Source organism: Taudactylus pleione, unplaced genomic scaffold, assembly GCF_031769625.1.
Source record: "Taudactylus pleione unplaced genomic scaffold, aTauple2 ptg000285l, whole genome shotgun sequence".
NCBI lineage: Eukaryota > Metazoa > Chordata > Amphibia > Anura > Myobatrachidae > Taudactylus > Taudactylus pleione.
Genome location: NW_028284687.1, coordinates 1,248,382 through 1,268,295, shown reverse-complemented (window position 1 = coordinate 1,268,295; position 19,914 = coordinate 1,248,382). Strand labels below are relative to the sequence as shown.

The window sequence follows — 19,914 nt, the reverse complement described above, 5'->3', positions numbered from 1 at the left end:
GGGATAGAGGAGAGGGGGTGAGAGGTGGAAGGGACCCTGGGCAGGGGAAAACAATAAGGGGTCTAGGTACTAAGCCTAGGAGGGAGATAAAGTACCAACCAATCAGCTCCTGACGTATTTGAAAAAATGACAGGAGCCGATTGGTTAATCTTCATCCACTTTCTCTCCAAGGCTTAGTAAATAGGGCCCCATTTATCAACTAGACATAACCCCTTTAGCATTGGTAAGAGGGGTTAGGTCATGCTTTCTGTATGTAACACCGCATGGCTCTCGCCATCCATTCTTCCAGGCACTGGCATGGTCCACGCCAGGTTAATCATGCGCAAACTGGCCATCGCGCATGACCTAGAAGCCCCTCGCTGTTGCGTCTGCCCTGCCGTAGTCCGGGATGTAATTAGATACAAATGCTAATTCCAGCACCTCCCATGTGCACTAGTGTGTGACAGACACGTGCCAGTCCTGACACATCCATTTACTGCGCCCCTGCAGCACCACCAATGGGTTCTACCATCACCATTCATCCACCATCGAACCTGTCTATGAGCATGATTCAGAGATGGACGCAAAGCCGATTTTTATGCAGATTGGGCGACTCTTAGCTAATGCGCACACGTAAAATCCACACTGCGCACATGCAGCAATTGTTTTCCGATTACACCCGCACAAAGGATTCACTCACAAGTTGAGTGACAGGTAGTCAGCGCTTGGAGGAGGTAACGGGGGGGGGAGGTAGTTAGGCAAATGCAGGCGTGTATGGCCTATTAAACGCCCTTTCATGGGTGAGCATAAATTAGCCATCGCGTTCTCCTGCGCAGCGCGTGAGCTCTCAGCGTGTTAGCCTAAGACCCCCACTAGACTACAGGTATCCTCGCTGGAGGATATGGATTTTAGAGAGGACCCAGGTCGCATCCCAGTGTAGTTGGTTCTCACCGTGAAAGCAACAGAGTACTTAGCTGGTGTGAGGCCTGGAAACACAGCCGATGGAAATATGGGTATGGATGTGCTGCTGTCAAAAAGACCAAGTACCAGAGTTCAAGCACTGGAAGCAAACTATCTTGGAAAGTATTACTTCTGAAGCAGGAGCCCCTGGCACAAGATCTGAGCACTGAGCAGGTTTTTATAGTGGCTGCACAGTGAATTGTTCCAGGGCGGCAGACAACCATTTAGGAACGGAGGGTGGGCTGACTTGGTCAGTCCCACAGATGGGAAACAGTGCATCATGTTCGGATAATCTGACTCAGGGACCAATGAAGATGGTCTCTTATCAAACCGTGCACCGCACATTACGTCACATAAGCTACCGAGGCAGAAAGCCTTTCCGTACATCATTGCTATCTGCTGCAAACAGGGTGAGACGCCTCCAGTTTGCTCAGGAACACAGGAGCTAGACAGCAAATGCTTATGCATGGGTCATGTGACCCTGATGTGGTAACGCTATCAGTCACACCATGCAGACGATAGGGCGAGTATATGGAAGCATCAGCATGACAGCTGGATCTTCAGTCATGGAGATGTAGCTTATTGCGTTTGGGCTAATATTCCCCATGAAACATACAGTAGAAAACATGGCTTGAAAGAGTTCAAGCCATTAAACGCTTACCTGGTGACAGCGGCCACCTGGGTTTTACCTGACACGGCTGCATCTCATAGGTCCGTGTCGTCTGCTGCATCCCCGTCTGTTACGGAGCAGATCCGTTCTACCTCTGTGCAGAGCAATTCTCCTCCTGGTCCCCCGGGGAGTGATGTCACGGTCTATGACATCACTCCTGAAATCACACCTCTGGGACGCATAATCCGTAACAAAAGTGCGATGATCTGTCTCCCCTGTGTGCTACAATTAGGTGAGGGGGCAAAGCTATGGCACAAGGGGGGTGTGTGTGTAAATTTTGCAGTTTCGGGGTAGGGGGTAGGTGATGCCCTACGAGAAGGATATTTGGCTGGGGAGATAACATATATACACAGCCATATAAAGTAACACATGGGGAGGTGGGGTACCAATACATGGGGGCTCATTGACACTGGGGGTGGGTGCTCTGACACTGGGATCTCTTACCATTAGAGGTGGGAGGGGGGAATTACGCTGCTGGGGATCTTTCCCATTGGGGTCTATTTTCCTCTAGGGGTGGAGATTTTACAATGGGGGCCTGAGGACACAAGGGGGTGTAAAACACCTCCTTGGTATATTTTTTAAATAAAATATTTAAATATATTTTTAAAAATACATTTAAAACGTTATAAAATCAAAAACTTAAATTTTTTACCTTTTTTCTGGGGAAAAAATGTTATTTAAGTGGGTAAGGACAAAAGAAGGTCCAACAAAGTACTAACTCTATGGTCCTAATCATTTGGCCACTCTGTGTTTATATGACTGATGGTTATTTAATGTATTCATTGTAGCTGTGTCTATGAGCCTCCATGTTGGTTATAATTAATCTGTTTAGTTGCTTATCAGTGAATTAACCCCAGAACCCCATAGGTATCCATCAAATTGCTTCAGTCCCTATTAGGGGTCCAGTGAGGCTACATATAATGAATCGGTAACATCGAGAGCCATCGGACCCATACGCACAATAGCGGTTGACCTCACCTCACTCACAAACTTCTAAACTTCCTGTGTGCATCTAGAGCTCTGGCCGCACCTTCCGTCGCAGGGGGTTAATTATGCATGCCCCTGTAACGGTGTCCAAACGCACTGGCACGCCTGTGTTCAGCTGACCAGCCCCCTCCGTCACCAACCACAAACGATCACTTCCAGTCAATGTGTGTTGAGGCTGCGAGCTCCCTGCAATCGCTACCCGATCGCAGTGGCCAGTTCACGCACACGGACGCATGCACAGTGCAAAACAATCGAGCGAGTAAGTGCGAATTCACAGCTGCGCTCCTTGAATCAGGCCCAATGTCCGTGATTACATCATTTCAAAACTGGAACAGACAAACTAAGGGCAGAGACGGAATGATTAAGACTGGGTTATAATGGCACGTGTTAAGGTGCATACACACGGAACGATATATCGTTACGATATGAATAACGATATCGTTCCGTGTGTATGCAATGAGCGACCAACGATGCACGCTCCCGCTGGACGATAGCAGTATCGGGCATGCATGCAGGCCAATCTGGACGATATCGTGCATTTGCCATAGGGGAGAATGGTTGTTGGTATGTGGATGAGCAATATCGTTCATCCAGCACACCAGGAATTTCAAGGGAGATCATTCAGTGATATCGTTGGCTGAACAGATCGTCCCGTGTGTACCCAGCATTAGATTGGCACTATATATGACAATATGAGGTGCCTATGGGCTACCATAGGAAAATAAATCATAAATTACCAAGTGTAACCGCACACATGGGACTCCCACCCCCACTCACTCTGCCCCCATGCGCTATACAGGATGTCGGGATGTAGATAGTTTTCTGGTAGATGGGGTGCCGGCTGTTGAAATCCTGGTTGTGGAATCCCAACCTGGGACTAAACATAGGCGTCTAAATCCCTACGCCAGTTTAGACACCGACGGCGGAATCCCGACAGCCAGCATCCCAAACGTAAGTATAGCAGGGCCGGGTAGGTGTTAGCCGCGACGGGGGGATTAGGGTTAGGCTGCGGGCATTGGGAGATTAGTTAGGCACCCCTGGGGGTTTGTTTGGAGCCACTGGAGGGCAGTTAGGGTTAGGTACTAAGTGGGGAGGGTTAGGGTGCAAGCAAGGAGGGAGGGTTAGAGGCAGAAGGAGGGAGGGTTAGAGGCAGAAGGGAGGAGGGTTAGAGGCAGAAGGGGGCAGGGTTAGAGGCAGAAGGGGGAGGGTTAGCCTACTTACGTACCCCTGTCGGGATACTGAGCATCGGGATGCCGCTGTCGGTATACTGACAGCTGGCATCCCGACTGCCGCTATTTCATACCCTACCAAAAAGATCCTCTCATCAGCTGTATCTTTCCTTTATCTGCATTTATCCAATTCAATAATCTTAAGAAAATCAAGACAACTTGTTTAGTAAATACAGGATTTTATTACTCTATTTGTGTACAGGCCACATTACAGCAGTACATGATTATATATATATATATATATATATATATATATATATATATATATATGCACAGTAGTGCTGTTTAATGTACTTACGATATAAAGATACAAAATAGAATTAAACTAATCCTGACACCTATTCTTTACAATATACTGTATGAGCCATTACAGAACTTTGGCCAGCCGTATCATATGTGCACATTATAGTATAAGTGGCCATGGGCTCTGTTTAAGATCAAATGCAAATTAAAAAAAACCTAGAACAGATATTGCAGTGTAGTGTATAATGCTCACATTATAATACCACAATCTGTATAAGGTCACAGGGCAGATCCGCAGGGACGGTCTGGTAGCTGTCCGCTGGGAGCATAACAACAGGGTGTCCACGTCTCTTCTACCAAATTGTGAGAAGGAACTTTTTCTATTCTAGGCGCGGTTTGATATAGTCACTGAAAAATGTGTAAAAATTGTTATATCAAAGCCATGATCAACGGCAACACCTAGCAGATCTGACCTGTATTCAATGTAGAAACATTGCTAATTTAAGGCAGCCAACACTCCCCCACCTCTTATCTTGTGTGTGTGGGGGGAGGGGTGTGTGAAACATTGGTGCTATTAAGAGCATCCTAATGAAACCAAACAATAAAGCATCCTAGTGACCATTATACAGAGCATCATGGTGACTGATACACAATAATGAGAGCATCCTTGTGACTGCCATACAATACAGAGAGCATCACAGTAACTGAAATAAAATAGAAATAATTCTACTGTGCAATACAATAGATCATCCTAATGAGTGTCGTACAGTACAGAGAGCATAGTAATTAATTGAGAATTCTAGTGAGCCCCATACAATACAGAGAGCATCATACTAACTGAAATAGAAATAATTCTAGCGATTGCCATACAATTAGAGATCATACTAGTGAGCGCCATACAATACAGAGAGCATCATAGTATATGATATATAATAGAGAGAATTCTAGTGACCGTCATACAATACAGAGAGCATTTGTATGTATTATTTTACCTTTCTTCCATAACTTGAGATGTCTACATACTTTTGAGTATACTCAGAAAATGTGTTTATGCTTGCATTTGTAATGTTGATGAATAATATCAATTATATTTCAAGTATTACTGTAGCCTTATCTCGTGTCTATAAGCTCAGAGATTTATTTTCCCCAGCATGCATTCTCCGATGTTTAAGTAATTTCTTAGTAAAACACTCACCACACTCAGAACATGCAAACAGTTTATCGCCTGTGTGAGTTCTCTGATGTTCAACCAGATGTGCTTTATCTGTAAAACATTTCCCCCACTCAGAGCATGGAAATGGTCTCTCACCTGTGTGACGTCTCTGATGTTTATCAAGACTTGATTTATGTGTAAACACATTCCCACACACAGAGCATGTAAACGGTTTCTCACCTGTGTGACTTCTCTGATGTATAACAAGAGCTGTTTTCATTAAGAAACATTTCCCACACTCACAACATTGAAACTGTCTCTCACCTGTGTGAAATCGTTGATGTGTAACAAGAGCTGATTTCTGTGTAAAACATTTCCCACACTCAGAACATGGAAATGGTTTCTCACCTGTGTGATGTCTCTGATGTTTAACAAGTTCTGGTTTACGTGTAAAACATTTCCCACACTCAGAGCATGGAAATGGTTTCTCACCTGTGTGACTTTTCTGGTGTTCTACAAGATTTGATTTCCTTATGAAAAATTTCCCACACTCAGGACAAGTAAATGGTTTCTCACCAGTGTGATCTCTATAATGTATAACAAGTTCCGGTTTAAGTGTGAAACGTTTCCCACACTCAGCACATGGAAATGGTTTCTCACCTGTGTGGCGTCTCTGATGTGTAACAAGTTCTTGTTTACGTGTATAACATTTCCCACACTCAGAACATGAAAATGGCTTTTCACCTGTGTGAGTTCTCAGATGTCTAACAAGACCTGTATTATTTATAAAACTTCTCCCACACTCAGAACAAGTAAATGGTTTCTCACCAGTGTGCGTTTTCTGATGGTCAACAAGTCCATCTTTGCGTGTAAAACATTTCCCACACTCAGAACATGAAAATGCTTTCTCATCTGTGTGCTTTCTCCTATGCCTAAGTAGACTTTTATTCGTATTAAGACATTTCCCACATTCAGAACATGGAAATTGTTTCTCACCTGTGTGAATTTTCTGATGGTCAACAAGTCCATCTTTGCGTGTAAAACATTTCCCACACTCAGAACATGAAAATGCTTTCTCACCTGTGTGCTTTCTCCTATGTCTAAGTAGACTGTTATTCCTATTAAAACATTTCCCACATTCAGAACATGGAAATTGTTTCTCACCAGTGTGACATCTCTGATGTCTAATAAGCTTATAATTGTATGTGAAACATTTACCACACTCAGAACATGGAAATAGTTTGTCATGTGTGTGACATCTCTGATGTCTAACAAGATGTGATTTCTGTGTAAAACGTTTCCCACACTCAGAGCATGGAAATGGTTTCTCCCCTGTGTGACTTCTCTGATGTCTAATAAGCTTATAATTGTATGTGAAACATTTATCACATTGAGAACATGGAAATGGTTTCTCATCTGTGTGACGTCTCTGATGTGTAACAAGATCTGATTCCTGTATAAAATATTTCCCACACTCAGAACACGAAAATGATTTAGCTCCTGTGTGACAACTTCGATGTCTATAAAGATGGGATTTTTGTGTGAAACATTTCCCACACTCAGAACATGGAAATGGCCTCTCACCTGTGTGACTACTCTCATGTCTAACAAGATCTGATTTGCTCCTTAAAAATTTCCCACACACAGAGCATGACATTTTTTTTTTACCTGCGTGACTTTGATGAATTACTGAAGCGGACTTACTATTACCACGTTCAAAACGTGAAAACACCGTATCACCTGTATCAGTTGTACTATCTGTAGCAATAACAGATTTATCAGGAGAACATTCCTCATGATTAGAGGGCACAAGTGATTTATCTGCACTGAAAACTAATGGATGTATATTTCTGGTAATGGGGTTTTCTCCTGAAGAATCTTGGGTGACATCTTCTATTTTAAAAACTGCAGACAAAGCGAGACTTCCCTCCGTAGGATCCCTACTTGTACATCCATCTGTTGGAAATAACACCATTTACTATTAGTGAGTACAAGAGGTCTGGTTGTTTAATCCCTTCAGTACTAAGGACAAGGAAGATTTATACCTCAAATCGTACACTGAAGGAGAACAAAGGGGGAGGGGTGGGGATTACCTTGTATGATGATGTCACAAAAGAGTCACTAGTCTACAGAAAAAAAATGATGACCCATAGAATGGGAGAGTACATTAAGTAGATTATTTGAAGCCACCCTCATGTGGAAGAACAAGGTGTAGTTTGTATACAAAAATAGAATTTTGGTACTTACTGGTAAATCCCTTTCTCCGATTCCACAGGGGACACTGGAGTATAGATGGTGGTAGAGTAGAGCCTGGCACTTTAAATAATGCAGAAGTGTGGCTGGCTCCTCCCCCTCTCTGCCCCATCAGCCCCAGTTAAGAAACTGAGCCTGGGAGAAAATGGAGGACAAAAGAGGAAGAGAAGGAGAACTCCACAGACTGGAACAAAACTGGCTGAAGGGGCACAGAATAACCCACTGCAGTCACACAACCACAGAATGCGGACAACCGCGAGACAACTAGAAGACAACTAAAAATAAAGGCAGGTGAGAAGCACTGGGAGGGCGTCCAGTGTCCCCTGTGGAATCAGAGAAAGAGATTTACCGGTAAGTACCAAAATCCTGTTTTCTCCTTCATCCACTAGGGGACACTGGAGTACAGATAGAGGATGTCCTAAAGCTGACAAGGGAAGTGCTGAGAAACTGCCAACCTAGAGACCAACCCAAAGCAGTGACCATCAACACCGACGGTAAAATGAAAGTTTAGCAAGCGCTGAAAACCAAGTTTCGGGTAGCAAAGGATGGATCAGAACTCCTTACATGACACCTTAGAGAGTCCCACTCATGCCCAAAATGAGCAGAATGGAACGAGGGGGAAGTCGACACCAAGTGGACAAGAACTGCATAGAGTATCGTAATTTTTGACCTGAACACTGGCCCTGACACAAGGCAGCAGATATCTCCAACAAGGAACTGTGGTAGAGGGGAATAAAGCAAGAACAACTCGAGATAACCTGACCAGATCTGAAGAGCTGCCCCAGAAAACCAAGTCAAGACAGAGAATATGGCACCACAACCGACAATAGAAGGCCAGCAACTGCCGGACACCATACAGTTATATATTCTCACAGCAGTTCCACCCACGAAAATTCAAACAAGGCGAAGGATGTATTTGACCTAAGAGAAACCAGAGTATACAAGACAAGAGCCAACTACAGAGCAGGTGACCAGAACCGCTTTGAAGGTCTATCTAGATTAGAGGCTCCAACCAGCGGAAGGGTTGGAGTGTAAAAAGTCACAAACAGGTTGAGAGCCCACAGGGCAGGAGGCTGAAGCGGCACCAAGGGAGTCCGGAGTCTACAGAAAAAAAAGAACCCCTTGCATAGGCACACATAGCAGACCAATTGACGCCGAAAACGCTGGAATAAACACAATTACCTGTCCCTTACAGCAAGCCTAGGCGAAGACCAGCGTCCACATTGCCTGCAAGAACAACAAGATCTGAGCAGCAGGGAAGGGGGTGTCATTAAGTGACATAAGGCTTTCATCGAGATGGAAGAGTGCAGTCGCATAGTAGGGAAACGGCAAACTGGGATACCGTAACACTTCAGAATAATGACAGCAACAGTCACACCGGTAGTGCGAGGACCTTGAATGACCCCTAAAATACTCAGGAGGTGAAACAAGCTCTGCTAATGAAATGGAGCTTGAGTTCATGAGTGCCTAACTGCTAGCCACTAGGCAACTGCCATGGGCCCTCTGCAAGAACTATCGAATATAAAAACACCTTGATCAGAGAAGCTAGAACTTCAGGAGGACATTCGTAAGTTGCAATAGATTAGACAGAGAATCTGTGTGTAGAAGGGACATGGACCCATTGTGAATACACCAACCTGGGTCACCCGTGACCAGAGAATAAACGGTACCTGTCTCAAGAGGTAATCAAGGGTGGACTGTGAGACAAGATTACGTAAAGGAAGACATGTCCATTGGTGACGTGAGGAACAGATACAGCACAGCAAAAATAACTACATCCTCCCGTGCAGCAGTCTAGACTGCCGCAGAAACCCCAATGGATTCTGTTTCCCTCTATTCCAGTCTAATAAACGAGTCGGGAAAAGTCCAAAAGAACCAAAGCGAGAACTGTAGCTCTTCTACTGGGAAGAGAAGTTTAGAGTGTGTATATATATATATATATATATATATATATATATATATATATGTGTGTATAGATCCTTGACCGAGAAGAAGTCCCGCCGATATGGGGGAACACTATAAAAGAAAAACAAGATATTAGGATATGATCCCCCCTCAAGCCTGGTACCGGAACCAGGGACTGCAGCACAGCCCTTTAACAAGGTGTCACACCTATTAATAACATGATCACTGGAATACTGACCAAGGAATATAAAACACCAGTGTATAACAGACAATCGTATTATTCCGGGAAGGGAGTACCAATAAGTTCCGTTTGTTGTCGGAGACCCGGTGTTCTACATCTTGGCCTTCAGACTGAAGCTGTTGTAGAAGATGCATCCGGTGTAGAATTGTTAGTGGAGTCATGTATGGTCAAACAAAAGGACCGAGGAATGGGACTGAAATGCCGGCGCCTATATAGCCGCCGGTTCAAATCCCTACAGCGTCAGCCCGAGTGGAGGAAATCCAGACAGCGGCGGTAAGTAACCTAACCCTCCCCTCTTTACCCCCTAACTCTAACCCTCCTTTAGGGGTGCCTAACCCTAAGCTCCCCCCCGTAGATGACTAACCCTAACCCCCCCTTGCCCTAGCCTAACCCTCCCTGAGGGGGTGCCTAACCCTAAGTCCTCCCCGGGTTTGCCTAAACCTACCCCCCTCCTTTGGCTAAGTGCTATGGATGGCCGGACTTACTTCCATCGGTCCAACATCCTTCGGCATCGGGATGAAGATAGGCGTCAGTATTTCGATGCCTATCTTCTGCCCTTGCCGGGCTCCTCGTGTCGGGATATAGACCGGCAACATTGAGTCCGTCGGTCTATTAACTACACCCCAGGACTGCACTGTTTGACTCCTAGAATCACCATAGCACATACACTAGCACACCAAGACAGGGAACTGGGTCAGGGGAGAGTCCTGAGAGTGCTCCCCTGAGCAGGTGTATATACAGAAAAAAATACATATACACACGCAAATCGGTCTTCCTAACCAAGCTATGTGCTAAGAGAAATGCCCAGATCTATCCCTCTACCTCGAACGAGTGACCACTGATCAGTAGATAAGGAGAATACAAAACAAGGATTCTGAAAACCCACATTATAAGGGGACAGCAGAACCTACTTACCTAGTGTATCTAATGCCTGACAATATACTTCAACCAGACCTGACACTTACAGAGAGAGGGGCCTCTGGGCTTGTAACGGTAGCCGCTGAAACAACAGTCCATGCACCTAAAATATATATATCTTCTTACCACTGGGATACAAACCCCAGTCTGTGAGCATAGATATTTGTGATCCCAACCAAAGGAGGGATAGTAAATAATAACCCTGTAGTCATATCACATCATCTAAAGGAAGGGATAGAGTGACAGACTATAACCCAGAAAAGGGCCAACAGTATATAAACACAAACACATATACACAGACATACATTATAAACAAAAATAATATCACTAGAGGAAAGGAGAATGGCTATCCCCACCCTAGGGGGAGAGAGTCCAAAACGGGTTTAGTCATAAGTGACTTTTATACCTTAAATTAGAACATGTGCACTAGACCATAAGCCATAGACCCACTATACTATAATAGGGGATGTTTTCTAAAACAGAGCTTTAGGTAATGGGGTTATTGTAACCCAGTTCATCATACCCATATACACACATATAAAAAGGTAGACAAATATTATATACACACACGTGGCTTGCCTCCACACAGGAGGACTGCTCATGTGCCGCGTGTGGACGGCTGTCATTTTTTTGCATGCGACTGCGCAGGGGGCAGCATCTGAACCTGCTTTGGAGGCGCCCCAGATGCAGCACTAAGGCACGTGCCACCATGCCAGACTGTGTTCGCTTATGGTCATGCTGAGAGGCATGAATAGCCTTCAGCTGAATCTTACTGCCTCTGGAACATCGGACACACGTCATAGGTGTAAACTATAGCGCCAGTATGCCAATAGCAAACAAGTTGGGCTTAGCTAATCCAACACACTATGAGGCCAGCGCTATTAGACAGGGACTCTACCTATTGCTAATGTTTGTAGGTGCAAGGGAGAGCGCCAGCATGAAGGAACAATACAGTGCTGAGCTATGCATTATGCACATGATGAAAAAACCCTCATACGAGCAGGAGACACATCGCCCCGTTAAGCTCCGCCCCAGCGCCATTTTCGAATGTGGCTTTTAAGTACATGCCTAACCTGTAGGGTATATACAGCCGGAAAGGTAGCGCCAAGGCAGTTACTATGTCCGGTGTAAGAAGTTTACATTAGTTGTTTCCGCTGGGCTGGCGGTCCGCACAAGACTGAAACTGTGCCAATAGGCAACAGGGAAGCAAGCATGAATAGGGAGCTCCCGTACCCGAGCAGGGTAGATCTGGGAGAACTGCGCCACAGCCACAGCCCCACCCCCCTTTACCGCTAGCGCTGGCTTATAGTTAGTATAATGCCTGGAGAGCAGGCACTAGAAAATGGCGCCTATGATGTGACCCCGCTGTGTAAATAAGTCCCCCGTTAAAACGGCTACCATGGTGTCTTACACGGAGAACCCCCTGTGAGCGCTAATAGTGGGGGGAGGGTGCGGAAGGGGAAATGGGCGAGTTGTGCTGTGAGGATTAGCAATAGTGACAGCCGCTGCAGCCATAAAATTCCAGCAGAAAAAGCCACTACTGGCTGTAATAAGTCTCCTCTCCTTCAGCCACTTCATGTGGAAGGAGGGAGTATATAACTGTGACAGCCGCGTGGAGGCACGCTGTCACTGAGCCCAGTCTTTCTCCACTGCTCCTGCTACTCTGGAGCGGTGGTATACTTACAGCACTGTTGTGGCCGGGATGCTGGGCTCAGGGGGCGCGTGAGGAACCCAGACACAAGCCGTTTCCAGCTGTGGCGGGCCTCACAGAGACAGGTGTCTCAGGAAGCCCCCCCCCCCCTTAGGGCACCGGACACTGGCTGCGCTAAACGTGGTGGTCCTTTCCGGGCGACTCCCACATAGCAGGCAGATAGCCGCAGTCTGCCTGTCCTCACAGGAAAAAGGATTAGGGAAATAAAATTAAAATACTAATAGGCTGGAGAGAGCCCCACTGTGGCCCGGCTCTCTCAAGCACAATTTCTAAACTGGGGCTGATGGGGTACAGAGGGGGAGGAGCCAGTAACATTTCTGAATTAAAGTGCCAGGCTCTACTCTACCACTGTCTATACCCCATTGTCTATGCTACAGTGTCTCCTAGTGAATGAAGGAGAAATAACTGATTTGGATGCTGGAATTTGATCATCCCAAGAAGTGCCAACCTAAATTCCAGCACGGGATTAACAATTTGCTAAATCAAACTGTAACGCAAATGCTAGAAGTCCCTCAAGAAGTAAAGGCAGCTACTAAGTTATATGGAAACTTCAGTAGAGACAATCACTGAGTGGCTAGAAGAAAAGAAAAACAGGACAGAGGTAGTAAGTGTTTATTACTCACCTGTGCTGATATCTGTAGGGATTTCCTCCTCCTTACACTGCTGATCACTCCTCACATACGTCTCTTCTTCTTCCTCTATATCTTCTGCCTTCATATCAGTCACATAAGTCTCTTCTTCTCCCTCTCTAGCTTCTGCCTTTATATCAGTCACATACGTCTCTTCTTCTCCCTCTATAACTTCTGCCTTCATATCAGTCACATACGTCTCTTCTTCTCCCTCTATATCTTCTGCCTTTATATCAGTCACATACGTCTCTTCTTCTCCCTCTATATCTTCTGCCTTCATATCAGTCACATACGTCTCTTCTCCTCCCTCTATATCTTCTGCCTTCATATCAGTCACATACGTCTCTTCTTCTCCCTCTCTAGCTTCTGCCTTTATATCAGTCACATACGTCTCTTCTTCTCCCTCTATATCTTCTGCCTTCATATCAGTCACATACGTCTCTTCTTCTCCCTCTATATCTTCTGCCTTCATATCAGTCACATACATCTCTTCTCCTCCCTCTATATCTTCTGCCTTCATATCAGTCACATACGTCTCTTCTTCTCCCTCTCTAGCTTCTGCCTTTATATCAGTCACATACGTCTCTTCTTCTCCCTCTATATCAGTCACATACGTCCCTTCTTCTCCCTCTATATCTTCTGCCTTCATATCAGTCACATACGTCTCTTCTTCCCCCTTTATATCTTCTAAATCCATATCAGCCACGTATGTCTCTTCTTCTCCATCTGTATCTTCTGCCTTAATATCAGTCATATATTCTCCCTAAATGACCCACAATTCAGATAAAATAATACTTAAATTAAAATTAAACAGTAGCATACCGGTGAATAAGACACATACAGCTTCTCTATAGCTCATATGGTGACAGTCACATTGGTATATTGGCGATACCCTAAATCCCATCTACCTGATCCTCCTGTAGGATCCTGTGATTCTCCTCTGTACAATCCTGGGAATAAAGAGGACGGGGACATCTCTCTGGGGTATTTCTGTTACTGGGACCATCTGTAGGAGACACACAGTGACTGAGTACATTGTATATATGTGATTATCAGGTGATGTGTGTATATAGGGGGACCCCATACCTGCTCTCCCCTGTACAATAAATGACAGTCTCCTCTTACCCAGTGATGTGAGGGGCCGGTGAGTCTCCATTATCATGTCCTTGTACAGACCCTTGTGATCCTCAATATATACTCCCCCTCCTGCATGGAGACATAGACAGTGACATCCTGACACCTTATAGGAATCTGCCACACACATACAATCACCCAGACACATCCCCTGGTGTTACTGTATAATGTCCCATTCCCAGCAGTTACCTCTCCAGTCATCACCCGGACACATCCCCTGGTGTTACTGTATAATGTCCCATTCCCAGCAGTCACCTCTCCAGTCATCACCCAGACACATCCCCTGGTGTTACTGTATAATGTTCCATTCCCAGCAGTTACCTCTCCAGTGATCACCCAGACACATCCCCTGGTGTTACTGTATAATGTCCCCTTCCCAGCAGTCACCTCTCCAGTCATCACCCGGACACATTCCCCGGTGTTACTGTATATGTCCCATTCCCAGCAGTCACCCCTCCAGTCATCACCCGGACACATCCCCTGGTGTTACTGTATAATGTCCCCTTCCCAGCAGACACCTCTCCAGTCATCACCCAGACACATCCCCTGGTGTTACTGTATAATGTCCCATTCCCAGCAGTCACCCCTCCAGTCATCACCCAGACACATCCCCTGGTGTTACTGTATAATGTTACATTCCCAGCAGTCACCTCTCCAGTCATCACCCAGACACATCCCCTGGTGTTACTGTATAATGTCCCATTCCCAGCAGTCACCTCTCCAGTCATCACCCAGACACATTCCCTGGTGTTACTGTATAATGTCCCATTCCCAGCAGTCACCTCTCCAGTCATCACCCAGACACATCCCCTGGTGTTACTGTATAATGTCCCATTCCCAGCAGTCACCTCTCTAGTCAGCAGATGAATAATCGTGTTGGTGAGTTCCAGGATCTTCTGGTCATTGTGTCTCTCATGTGTCAGTGAGTGAGGTGGGGGCACTGTGATGGGGCTCTGGGTCCTGCTCAGTCCTCCTGACACACAGGGACAGTTTCTAGGAGTTACACGCCCACTGGATACTTTCTTTATTACTGTGCAATCCTGTGTATTGTGTGTAGAAGTATAAATATTTAAAATACTTTTTAAACTTTGGTTTATTGAAACCTGTCACAAAACTGTGTAGAACATAGAACACAAAAGCAAATGAAGGTTACATAGTAATACAGCAAACTTTAGAATACAAATATGAAAAGAACATGACATATTAATGAACAGAAAGTAACCAATGTCTAATAAGACTTAAGTGAATAACAAAGGTTAGACACAAGAAGACCCCTCAGTTAACAAAAACACAAATCATAGTTAACCAATAATAAAAGGATTGGGGAAGGGGGGGTTTGGTAATCACTTCCCTATAAGCCAGTCTCATACCGAAGAGTATTTTTGAAACAAATCACAATTTGCTCTAGAATATAGATAGGAAAGTTTTCTATGTATCAAAAACATTGCTGGAGTATTTTTGTAAAGACGCATAGCCCAGTCCAACCTAAGGATAGAATATAAATTCTGACAAAATAGAGACATAGGTGGAGGTTTGTTTTAAATCCATGTCTGAAGGACACTTTTCTGTGTTCGACCCCGACAAGGTTTTGAGGAGAATTCTAGGAGATAGGAAAATAATACAACCATTTCACTAAACCTCTAGAGGTCTTGACATAATCAAAAATGTATCTCAGGAACACATAATAGGATGAAATTGTCTTGGTTCCCAGAGAGGACCTAGATGGTAAAGAATTCAAAAATATTCACATGCCAATCACGAGACAACAGAAAGCAAGCTACTTGACTATAATGTTTAGTTTGAAGAAATTGCAATCAAAAATCTAAAAAAATTGTATCTGCCAAATAGATTATGAAATGAAAATGGGATTTTGGTGGATAGATTCAAAAATTGACCTATATGATGCAAACCCAATCTTTGCCATAAAGTAATTGTTAGGATCTGAGTTTGTTGTGGAACTGGGGTGGTAACAGGAGCAGACACCTGAACAGTCTTAAAATGAAAAGTGGGTGTTTTATTTGGTGAACTTGAAGACATGTATACTGATAATATAAAGTCCAGAATATAGATGGGGAGGTGATGACTTGAAACTGAAGTGAAGCAAGTGGGTTATGTCCAGGTAGTGACAGAAATAATAAAAAGTATTTGTAATCCAAATGGTTACTGCGAGGTTGCAGACAGGATATCAAGTTACAAATTGATTCTGGTGTGATGAAATACAGAGGTTATGGAGTAGTTGAATAGTAGGAGTAGTTGATTAACTGATGAATAGTACTGAGATGGCTCAGTGTAGCAACTGGATAGCTGCAGAGAGCTAGGTAACTGGAGGCAGTGTAGGGACAGGGTTAACTGCACACTCAGGTCTTTAGGCAGAGAGAGGGTTAATAGAAGGTGCAGGGTGGTTCCAGCAGGAGACTGGGAGCAGGCAGAGCGATGCAGGCTGCTTGGAAGCTGGGATCCAGCAAGAGTACAGGCGAGCAGGGAACAGACAGGTCTCAGGAGCACAGGAACTCTCTCACAGCATGCGCTGTGAAACACTTTGCACAGGCAACTATGGGGAGCTCTGAACTCCCTTAAGTACTCAGTGCAGGATCGTGAATGGTCGGAGAGAGCATGTGACATGCCAGGATTGGAGCAACTAAGTCACATGACCAGAAGCAAGATGGCGGCGCCCATACCAGAACGGAATGGAAACACCACCAGGCTTACCCCAGCCAGAATGACACAGTGCCTGCGGAACACCTCGCACAGCCAACGCCTGCCACCAGTCCCTCCGCCGGAAGGACCACGTCACAGCGCCCTCACAGGTAATACCCGTTGTCCCCTAAGCCGGGAAACCCTGGTCGTGACAGTAATGAGGTAGGCTGCCATGCCATCATGGTAAAATGGGATTTTCAATAAGGGAAGATAAGGTGAGTATTGAGGATTTATCCTGTGCCTCCATCTTAAAATGTGGCAGGTTTTACATACTGACATAAGAAGGGGATTTTTGGCAAAATGGGATGAGACTATGAAGAAATGCAGTAAGCTGTATTATCGGGATCAATCCCTGCTCCGAGGTAGTACTTGCATAAACACAGGTATCGGAGATCGAATCCCTGTAGCTGCGCCGCTAGGCTATAAACCCACTTAGGGAATTTAGTCCCAGCCCGGTGTTTGGGTTGTTGTAATTTCATAAAAATCAGCAGAGACCTCTTCTTGCCCAACAGAAATGTTCAAAATATAGAGTCTACACAAGTATCATCCTTACGGGGCAGAAGAAGTGGATAATGGATTTAATCAGCATTTTAAGGAGATGGCCAAAATTGGAAATATAGGGACATTTCCACCTATGTGTCACGGCATCAATTGTAGAATTTAATTTGGTAATATTACAGTGATATAGTTGGATATATTATGGGGAGACTTTTTCTCAAATAAAGAATGGAAGCTGGCAACCACTTTAGTGGAAAGGTACAAGCCCATCTCGGTGGTGTGATTGCTGGGTGAAGTCCAAAATAGACTCTAAAGCCAGATAGGACAACAAGTTCTGTAATTTTGGACATTAAAAGAGCTAAGGAAAATTCAGGATTGGATATATTAAACTATCAGCGAAAGCAGATATCCTCACCTCTTCCAAACCAACACAAATACCCCTGAGAACAGATCGTTGTTGGAGAAAACAAAGAACCGAGTGATGGCCCCTGACGAAGGCCAACGGATGGTTAGACAAGAACAGTTTGCACCCGATAGGCCATTATTTTGGCAAGCAAGAGAATCAAGAGAGAGTTATAGGGCGCTAGGATGACATCAATAGGGGAGCCTTATAAAGCTTCAAAATGAGGTTTGTATTGGCTTATTTGAACCATAGGAAGGATGGGTGAGATTGAAGAACATGGCAAAGAAGTTCCAAAAAAACTGGAACCAGCTCACCAGAGACCACTTCCTTAGGTGTAATCTCTGTATCAAGAAAAGCTCAATGGCCAGAGCTCAAGGAAGGTAAATTAACTGACACCAAAATGTCATCCAGAACATGAGGGACTGGAGAGTCTCCAGTGTAAAGACTCAAGTTATAGTCAACAAACATTCTACTGCTATCAGCTGAATGAGTTAAATGCAGGATAACTATATGTTTCTATAGTACCTTACCCTCCACTGCTAGAATTTATTTTTCTATTGATAAATTTGTTGCTAGGCCTGGTAGCGCAAAAAAACTTTCCAATGGATGGCGACAATGTCACCACTCATGACCGCTTTACAGGTCTCCCAAAGGAGGATGGGTTCGTCTCAATATTCCACATTGTTGTCATCACACATTTAGGTTTCCACAATTTTTAGAAAATTCTCAGACATAGAAGAAGAACACCTAAATTGGGAAAAGGGACACAGTAAGGTTAATTTTAGCACAGAAGATATACAGGGCATGATCAAGAGAAGGATTTGCCTAACGAAATATCAAAATGAGGTTATCAACAATGATCAGTTTTGGGAATAAGAAAGGTGAGCCACAGAGTGAAAAGAATATGAATAATTAAAGTCACCATGGCTCAGTAAGACCAGGAGACAAGTTTAAATGAGAGAGAGGTCCACGATCAGACAGTCTGGGGTGGAGTGGTACTAGGGACCTCTAGAGGAGACAGTTATCAACAACAATGATGATGTTACCACCCAAAATGAAATTGAAGAGGCAAATGGAAAATAAAACCACACAGAGGTCATTAGGGTCTAAAGGTGGGTACACACTAGACGATTTATTGCACGATTTGGCCGATTCCGATGCATCGGAACAACAAATCGTACAAACCGTGCAGTGTGTACCCTCAATGTCTCTGACAATACACGCTCCTATCAGCGGGGTCCATGCTACCGAATGCCATCGTGATGTCACTCCCGAGATTGGCAACTGTATATGCACTTGCCGATGCCGGGTCCGCCGCTTACGACATCAGCTGGGTGCACATCATTCAGTGTATAGCCAGCTTAAGGCCATCTGCAAAATAGAGTAAGTGCTTAGTTGTCAAGAAGGCAAAACCCCTAGATTTTGTAATAAAAGGGGTCCTAGACACAATCCCACATCCCATAGCTTCATAGAAAGGAGTCATCACCCTTCTTCCAATACGTCCCTTCATTGTAAACCCACAAACTCTTAAGGTGAGCAAGAAATGTATTGCACTTGATGGGTGGTATTTAGGCCCTCGACGTTTCATGATACAATATTCAAGGAGGTGGGGACAACAGGATCAGAAGGGCTCGGTGAGAGAGGCAATGGATATCCTTACCCCTTAACAGTGACAAATTTAATCCAGTTGGTGCAAAGGGATGTGTTCAATATTCTGACAAAAGGGATACCAGCGGCAAGAATGCCGTCGCCGGAATCCAGGCACTTGTTAGAATCCCGGCATCGGGAAGGTAAGTAGCGGGGTTAGGGGGAGGTTTAGGGTTAGGCACTGGGGGGGAGAGTTATTTTTAGACACTAAGGGGAAGGTTAGGTTTAGGCACTAATTAGGTTTAAGGTGCGGGAAGGGGGAGGTTAGGTTTAAGGTGCGGGAAGGGGGAGGTTAGGTTTAGGCACTAAGGGGGAGGGTTAGGTTTAGGGTGCAGGAAGGGGGAGGGTTAGGTTTAGGCACTAAGGGGGAGGGTTAGGTTTAGGGTGCAGGAAGGGGGAGGGTTAGGTTTAGGCACTAAGGGGGAGGTTTAGGGTGCAGGAAGGGGGAGGGTTAGGTTTAGGGTGCGGGAAGGGGGAGGTTAGGTTTAGGCACTAAGGGGGAGGGTTAGGTTTAGGGTGCGGGAAGGGGGAGCTTAGGTTTAGGCATTAAGGGGGAGGGTTAGGTTTAGGGTGCGGGAAGGGGGAGCTTAGGTTTAGGCATTAAGGGGGAGGGTTAGGTTTAGGGTGCGGGAAGGGGGAGCTTAGGTTTAGGCACTA

At 44.9% G+C, this 19,914-nt stretch overlaps 1 protein-coding gene across 1 annotated transcript in view; it reads right to left on the bottom strand.

The window, feature by feature from the left end:
- The window catches only part of LOC148512039 (uncharacterized), a 43,388-nt gene that overhangs the window by 22,862 nt on the left and 612 nt on the right, over positions 1-19,914 (bottom strand). The window contains exons 2-6 of the mRNA XM_088482371.1: positions 14,861-15,052; positions 14,004-14,084; positions 13,787-13,884; positions 12,873-13,641; positions 5,198-7,177 (exon numbers count right to left, since the gene is read on the bottom strand). Coding sequence (XP_088338497.1) covers positions 5,198-7,177; positions 12,873-13,641; positions 13,787-13,884; positions 14,004-14,040 — 2,884 coding nt within the window. The 5' untranslated portion in view covers positions 14,041-14,084; positions 14,861-15,052. The remainder of the gene's footprint in view (positions 1-5,197; positions 7,178-12,872; positions 13,642-13,786; positions 13,885-14,003; positions 14,085-14,860; positions 15,053-19,914) is intronic.